The 8,148-nt window shown below is 58.9% G+C and overlaps 1 protein-coding gene across 1 annotated transcript; it reads left to right on the top strand.

The window, feature by feature from the left end:
* The first annotated feature begins 3,277 nt into the window (after nucleotides 1-3,277).
* Nucleotides 3,278-8,148, top strand: LOC130579353 (cationic amino acid transporter 2-like). The gene is made up of 11 exons (XM_057376061.1): nucleotides 3,278-3,614; nucleotides 3,718-3,873; nucleotides 4,129-4,297; nucleotides 4,558-4,694; nucleotides 5,023-5,245; nucleotides 5,715-5,851; nucleotides 6,195-6,297; nucleotides 6,422-6,564; nucleotides 6,924-7,090; nucleotides 7,628-7,736; nucleotides 7,993-8,148. The coding sequence occupies exons 1-11, from the start codon at nucleotides 3,278-3,280 to the stop codon at nucleotides 8,145-8,147; spliced, it is 1,836 nt and encodes a 611-aa protein (XP_057232044.1). The 3' UTR covers nucleotide 8,148.

Genomic DNA, 8,148 nt, shown 5'->3' with positions numbered 1-8,148 from the left:
TACGGAAATGTCACCACTTCTGTCCCCTCGGCTGTGGTTTCCTGGTGACCGCCAGGCGCAGGGTACCCCTCTGCCTCCTGGTCGTGCCGCCAGCCACCTCCTCCTTGCACCAAATCACCCCTTCCTTTCTTCCTCCACAGCTGGGAAATGTCCATCYCTGATCCTGCCAAGAGCCAGAGGAGCTAAGAATGGCCTGAGGTTAGCCCCAGAGACCTGCTCAAGACGAAGGTGCTGACCAAGGCTCTGCAGTGAGCATCCATGGGGCAGGACCCGAGCTGGCACAGGGAGCTGGTTTTCCCCCAGCCTTCCCTGCCGTGCTGCAGGCACCAGGAAGAGAGGGCCTTGCGTGGATGCTGAGTCTCTCCAGGATGCTTCTGGCAGGCTGTACCGTTGYCTGCAGGGCCCCGAGGCCATTTCCTTCCCTGCCTCACCCAGGTAAAGCCAGCCTCCTCTTTGCCACCACCCAGTGAGCACAGAAGCTGCAGCAGATCTGGAGGAGCTGGTGGGGCCTCCCAGGAGCCACGGGCGGTGGTGTCTCCTCGAGCTGACACCAGCAAGAGCAGRTAAGTCCAAGGGACCCCTGGAGATGCTGAAGGCTGCTGGTTTATAACCTTTCAGGCATCCAAGCCACGGTGGTACCCGCTGCCTTGAGCATCTCTCTGGGGCTGTGAGGCAGCCGAGCTGCTCATCCCTGCCTGTCCTGGGTGTGACATACCCGATGGCTGGCATGCAGCCACAGGGCTGTGCTGCCCTGGAGGCAGCCTGCGATGGGGAGACCCTCGTGGCCAGTTAGCACTGGCTGCTCCTTCCTGYCCTGCTCTTTCCTCAGGGCAACAATGTTCCCTTGGGTTGGCGTTGGTATCTGGAGACCTCGCTCATGTGAGATGGCGTGGGTGACAAGCACGGCTTTGTTCCCCCTGTGGTGCAGTGTGGGACAACAGCCCTGCTCCCCTCCTGGTGCCCCTGGCTGTGCCATGGCATGCTGAGCCCTGTCCCTGAGGTGCTCACAGGGTGCTCAGTGGGTATGGGGCTGCCCCATGCAGCCAGGACAAGGCAGCCGTGTGGTTAGAGTGTACATCTATACTTTAGATGCTCAGGATCCTTCCTTGCTTTGGTGCTGCATGGCTGATGCTCCCTTCCTCTGCTCCTTGCAAGCTGAAAGCCAAAGGATGGGCTGAGCCACAGCCTGAGAGGTTTTTGTCGCCACATACTGTAGCAGACTCAGCCTGAGCGCTACCTACAATAAAATCAAGGTTAGCTCTTCACCCCATAACACCATGTCCCAGCTTCTCCTCAGAGCCTGGCCTTGCTCCTCTTCTCCCAGGGGGAACCAGGTCACACCATCACATCCTGCATGGTCTTCCCTCCCAGGAGCAGCCCTGCAGCACAGCCGTGCTGGTGCCCAAGGACACTCACCAGCCCTGCTGGACCCAAACAGCCTCACCCGGSACCCCCATCCACACAGCCCTGTGCTCTCATTTAAGCCCAGCCCTGGACTTACCCCAGCCCSTGCCTGCACTCTGCTGCTCAGCCCYGGTGAGCTGCACCCCAGGAATGCCCCAATACCAGGGAAGTCCAGGCAGCCTCAGGACTTTGCTTCTGGGAGCTACAGCTGGACATGCTGCTGCAAACATCCCATGGAGCTGGGTCTGTGCAGTCCATTTTGGGACCTGTTCACCACCTGCCCCAGGGGTAGCTGGGCCAGTCATAGCTGTGGGTACACACATCCCTGCACCTCAACTTGGCTGTGTTGCTGATCCTCTCTGCCTGCATTTCCTTCTAAACCAGCTCCACAGATTGAGATGTGGGGTCTGGTGTGAGGGAATCGGGACAGAAGGAAGGGGTTCCCCCTTCCACCTGCCCAGGGAGCTTGGAAAGGYGAATTAAACTCCCTCAATAATGCCTCTGAGCCTATTAGCATTGCAGGCTGTGTGTATGATTTGGAAGGCGTTGTGGGAAAAATATTTCTGCATAGATTTCCCATTGTGCAGCCTGGAGCGGTGGTCAGCAGGGGGAGGGCCGGGCGCTCCCAAAAGSGATTTAAGGGGAGAGTGTAAGGGGGCCTTGCCTGGTGCTCCTCGTCCCCACCAGCTCGACACTGCAGCAGTTTGCCCAAAGGATGGCCGCAGTGAGTAGTTTGTTTGCAGGAGAAGGGAAAATCACCGGGGCGAGGTGTTGGGTGGGACTGGGGTGTGGTGGGTGCTGCTGGGGACGGGAGGGCGGTGGCTCCTCACCCCCAGGGGACACCATTTGTCGCAGAGATCAGAGCTCCCTGTGCCACAGAAAACACCTCATGCTGTGGGTCAGGGAACAGAGCAGGGTGCTCCCTGTCCCCTCAGGATCCATGCCACAGCAGGGATCACAGAGCCTTGTGTCCCCGTGTCACAGGGATGTGCCACTGGGCAGGGTTTCCAGCCAGCTCCAGATTGTGGAACTTGGAGTGCGTGGCACGGATTTTGCTTTGCTGAGGTAACTTGAGGCAGCACCATGGGATGTGAAGACAGGTTCTCCCCTCCTGGGAGCTCCTGGGAAAGGATGTGCAGGGTAGGGGAAGGCACACAAATCCCAGGCACGCCATACCAAGCATCCCTTGCCCCAAGGACAGATGTCACACCATTTGGGGTTTCTGCCAGGCTGACATCCCCATTGATGCCCCCAGCCTGCCGCAGCGTTACTGCACAAGGGACCCTGTCTGCACCTGAGCTGTGCCATTGACCCACAGTTAGAGGTGCTCTGGGRGCATCTCCAGCTGAGCAGTTGGGTCCTTCCTGGTGCACTTCAAGGCAACTTCCAGGAGCAGAGCATCTCCCATACCCCCTTCTCTGGCATGGTTTCTGCATTTCAAATGGTTYCAGTGTCAAAGCTGGGATAATCCTGGCTGTGTGTCCTGGCTGGGGAGGCTGCTGGAGCAACAGGACTTTCTGAGCTGGCAGGGGGACAAGAAGGTGCCCTTGTCCCTTCTCACAAACTGGACAGAGCCAAACAAACCCCAATCATGCATAGCTCCACTTGTCACTGGGGATGAGAGAGCAGCACAGGCTCTTTAGCCCCACCTTGTTGTGAAATGGACTGGTGTTCTGGCAGAGACAGAGAACAGCAGCACCCAGCGAGTCCAGAAGCACCGTGGGGATGGTGGGAGCTGCAAGGATAATGTTCAGGCTGGGTTTGGGTCACRTCCCCAGCATGGTCGGTGCCTGTGGGGCAGCAGTATCCTCACTCCTGCTGCCTTCCTCTCCCACAGATGCTGTGCTGGGGCCGTCTGTGCTCTGTTCCCAAGATGCTTTCCCGCAGAAAACACATYCCAGCCAGCTCAGAGGGCTSCAGCCTCCGCCGCTGCCTCTCCGCYGTGGATCTGGTTGCCTTGGGAGTGGGCAGCACGCTGGGGGCTGGTGTTTATGTCCTGGCAGGGGAGGTGGCCAAGACCAGCTCTGGCCCGAGCATTGTCCTTTCTTTCCTGATTGCAGCCGTGGTGTCTGCCCTGGCAGGGCTGTGCTACGCCGAGTTTGGGGCCCGTGTGCCCCTGGCTGGCTCTGCCTATCTCTACAGCTACGTGACRGTGGGTGAGCTCTGGGCATTCCTGGCTGGCTGGAACCTGCTGCTGTCCTACGTCATYGGTAAAGCCCTGCCAGTCCCTCCAGCTTTGCTGTGTTGGTGGCTTTGCTGGGTGTCCCTTGAGACCTCCCAGGGCCACTTCACACAGCCATCACCTTTCCCCAGGTACTGCCAGCGTTGCCTGGGCCTGGAGCGCTACCTTTGATCAGCTCCTTGGCAAGAAGATGGGGAGATTTTTGGGTGCTCATGCAGCCATGAGCACTTTGGGGCTGGCAGAGCACCCTGATCCCTTTGCTGCTGGCCTGGTGGTCCTGCTGGCAGGTAGGATGCCTCCCCSTGTGCCACCTTCCATAGGCAGGATGAGCTCCTTACCCACCGTGGGCTCTGCAGGATGGTGCTGAGCCCTCTGAGACTTTGCCTCATTTCCTTGAGCAAAGAATGGGGAATAGAAAGGGAATCTGGGAAGTTCTTCAAGTTGTCCTGAATTTACCACTGTCCCCCTCTTCCACGCTCCCCAGTAATGTCTACTCTGGTGTCATCTGGGGGCTTATCCAGTTTTGTTTTTTTCTTCTCCAGGGCTCCTTTCCTTTGGGGTGAAGGAGTCCACCATGGTCAACAAAGCCTTCACAGCTCTCAATGTGCTCGTCCTGCTCTTTGTCACAGTCAGTGGCTTCATTAAAGGCAACCCAAGCAACTGGAAGCTCAGGGAGGATGACCTGCCACGGGCAGCTGCCCACGAGGCTGAGTATGAGGGGCTTGTGCTGCCAGTGCTGCCCTCAGAGTGGAACTCAGGGGATGGCTGAGTCAATCCCCTAATGCTTTATCCCAGGAAATCCCACTGTCTCCATTTCTCCCTGCTGGCAATGTGTCAAAGAGCCAAAGCCCTGCTGGGCTGATGCTGAGGGTTGAGCAGGCTGGATGGACTGTTCAGCCTGACCCATCCTGGGACCCCACTGYGCTGACCCCCCTGCCCTGCCTGACTCTTCCTCCTCCTCCTCCTCCCAGGAACCAGACCATGGCTGACAACAGGACCAGTGCCTTTGGGGTGGGAGGCTTCATGCCCTATGGTTTCACTGGGACCTTGGCTGGAGCCTCTACCTGTTTCTATGCCTTCGTTGGATTTGACTGCATTGCTACCACAGGTAAGTGAGGTAGGGGGGCTGCTGGTGGGACCCTCCCCTGCAGGCTGGGGGGCTGTGGCAGTGACCCTGCAGCCCTGGGAACTGGTGTAAGGCTGGGAACGAGCACATTCCCAGCTCTGTGCTGCAGCACCCTCTCCTGCTCTCTCTGAGAGTCCATGTGGAATGTCTGGGCTAATCTGAAGCAGAGATATTCTCTATCCCAGTATCCCTGGAGGTCTAGAAGGTCTCTGTGTCCTCTCTCAGGGGGATATGAACCTGAGCTGGGCTCTTAGCAAGCCATTCATGTTAAATGAGCATCTTTTCCTCCTGCTGAGCTTGTCCTCTCCAGGGGAAGAAGTGAAGGACCCGCAGAGATCCATCCCCWTGGGCATCATCCTCTCCCTCCTCATCTGCTTCCTGGCCTACTTYGGAGTGTCTGCTGCCCTCACCCTGATGATGCCCTACTACCTCCTGGACACCAYGAGCCCACTGCCAGTGGCTTTTGAGTACATTGGCTGGAGCAGTGCCAAGTATGCTGTGGCTGTGGGGTCACTGTGTGCCCTGACCACCAGGTGAGGGGCGGTTCTGTGGTTCAGATGAAGGTTCTGGAGCTGTAACACATCCAGGAGATAACCCAAATCCCTTCTTCCTGATTTCCTCCTGGCCTTTCCTGCTTGGCCAAAATCCCTTCCACACAAACCCTGTTGTTCCCATCCTGGCCCTTCCTAATCAGGGAGAGCAGCCCATGGCTGCTGCTTGGCATGATGGTGGAGGAAGAGGTCAGGTGGCATCGTGTCCACAAGAGTGGGCTGGGGTGTTGTGGCATGCACAGGGCTCCTGGTGACTGTGGACATCTCTTCCCTGACACGGATGTTCCCTGTCCCTCATCTGATGGTGAGGAAGGTGATGGTCTTGTCAGCATGGTCTTGAGACATGAGGTTATGGGACACAGATGAATGGGAGTTCCCTTGGGAGCAAAGGGCAGGATGGCACCTCCTGGATTCCTCCCCTCTTGTCCCCGATSTCCCCTGTCTCATGCAGCCTGCTGGGCTCCATGTTCCCCATGCCACGGATCCTGTATGCAATGGCTCGGGACGGGCTCCTCTTCAAACCTCTGGCCAAAGTCAGTCGCCGTCAGTGCCCGGTGCTGGCAACTCTGGTGTCTGGAGGAGTGGCAGGTGAGTGAGTGTTGGGTTACCCTAACCATGGCCAGGCCTTGCTGGGTGTCCTCTTTCCCTCTAGCTGGCCTGTAGCTGGGCAATGTGTCCCCCCAGACACAGCTGTCTCATGGTGGGTGGGTGCCTTCTGGCCTCGATGGTGTCCCAGACTCTGGTTCAGCCTCTCTGAGTGCCAGGCAGGGGGTGACAGGATGCTTTGCTCTGGTGACTGAAGCATCACCAGCTCACTGAGGTTGCAGTGGGTGTCAGGAGGGTGTGAGGGGGTCAGGATGGCGTGACTGAGGGGGGCACAGTGGCACTGCCAGCTCTGTTGGGAGGCTGAAAGGRCTTCTCTTCCCCACAGCTCTCCTGGCTCTTCTCTTTGACCTGAAAGCCCTGGTTGACACCATGTCCATTGGCACACTGCTGGCCTACTCGATGGTGGCTGGCTGTGTGCTGCTGCTCAGGTGAGACTGCTGGGACAGGGGACAGGGCTCACTCAGCAGTGGGACACACCTGGGACAAGGCTGTGGCCTGGGTGCACTGCAGGTGCAGGGTTATGAGCACTGAAATCCAGTGTCTGCTCCTCAGGTACCGGCCTGAGCCCGGCACTTGGGACACTCCTGCGGGGAAGGTCCCTGCTCTGCAGCTCTGCTGGGACCACCTTGTCCAGCCACCCCCTCATCCCACCCCTCGTTCCTCTGCTCTGGTGGTTTGGGCTCTGACAGCTCTAGGTAGGCTTGGCAATGATGGATGGGATTTACAGGGAGCTGGCCTGGGGGGACCCATGGAGGACATCCCCCTGCAGCAAGGGCTGGTGGGTTCCTGCCCAGTGAAAACCACCCAGCAGCAGATGCAGGGGCTGCCTGGCTCTTTCCTGCCCTCACCCCATTGCCACAAAGCTGGTTGTCCCAAGGAGGGACCTCAGGGAACCTCCTGCTCCCTCTGCTTCCCAGACTGGAGAGAAAAGCTAAACCCACCATGAGAGGCCACCCAGCTGTGTCCCCTGGCTGTGCTTTGTCCCACCATGACAGCCTGGGAGAGGGTGGGCCCAGCCCAGGGGATCTGCCCTGACACCGTGGTCCCTCTGCAGCTGCCCTGGTGTGTGCCCTGAGCTGGGTGAGCRCTGCTGGGCTGCCCTGCCTGCGGGCTGGGGGTGCCTGGTGCATCACAGCTCTGGCCCTGCCTCTCCTGGGGATCCTGGCAGCAGCTCTTCTCATCTGGAGGCAGCCTCAGAGCCGGGACAAAGCATCCTTCATGGTGAGCACCCAGCCCAGCCCTCAGGACATGCCCAGGGACAAGGACCTGGGGCACTGAAACCAGGCAAGTGCTGCAGCCCTGTGGGGGGAAAGGGTGGCATTGGGGGTGCTCCCTGAGCTTTAGGTCAGGCACAGCTTTGCTGCATCCACATTAATAAGGTACTGCTGGAGGCAGCCTATAGCTCATGGGGTTTTCCATAGGGACCATGAGGGTTCTTCCCCCGTGACCTGAGGGCTGAAGGGGCATCTCTCAACTGAGCCTAGTGCCTGCTGGGGAATCAGAGCTGCTCTTCACTAAAAAGAGTTTTGCGAGTGCTTTGCTGCCTCCCACCTTGAATCCTGCAGTACCTCCTGCCCCAGTGCATGACCCCAAGCATCCCCACCATCCTCCACAAGCATCCCTCTCCAGAACGGGCTGCAGTCCCAGCTTGGATTTCAGCCTCACAGGCAGCCTGGCTTTCCCCCTGCCTGTGTGCAACTAGGCAAAGCAGCAAAGAGCTGAATTCAGCTGTGGAATTTACCCTTGTGCTCCCTGCAGGTTCCCTGCCTGCCCTTGCTGCCACTCCTCAGCATCTCCATCAACACTGTGCTGGTGGCCCGGCTCAGCGCGGCCCCCTGGCTGCGGTACCTGCTCTGGATGGCTGTGGGTAAGCACGGCCACTCACCAGGTCCCAGAGCTGCCACCAGCCTCTCTGAGTGAAGCTTTGGTGGTTTGAGAGCCTGTGGCACTAATGCTGCTCACAACGGTGGTGAGGAAGGAGGAGATGCTGAACTTTGATGTCCCGGGGTGGTGGGAGCACCATGTCCTGTGATCTGTGGCCCAGGGGAAGGGGCGAGCACTTGTTGGTTGGGAGGGGAAGGAAGAGAATCACTCCATACACACCCTATTCTGCCCTTTCCTAGGTCTCCTCATTTACTTTGGCTACGGGATCTGGCACAGCACTGAGAGCTGTCGGCCCGAAGGGACAGGAACCCGAGAGCTGCCGGGAAGCARCGCCAGGGAGGTGGCCCTGGAGCCCTGCGGGACTGCCCTGTGCCCACCTGCTCCGGGGCAGTAAA

This window comes from Malurus melanocephalus, unplaced genomic scaffold (genome assembly GCF_030028575.1).
Source record: "Malurus melanocephalus ecotype Western Australia unplaced genomic scaffold, MMel_1.1 scaffold_269, whole genome shotgun sequence".
Lineage (NCBI taxonomy): Eukaryota > Metazoa > Chordata > Aves > Passeriformes > Maluridae > Malurus > Malurus melanocephalus.
The sequence above is the reverse complement of the archived record's forward strand: the minus strand, read 5'-3'. Positions and strand labels throughout refer to the sequence as shown.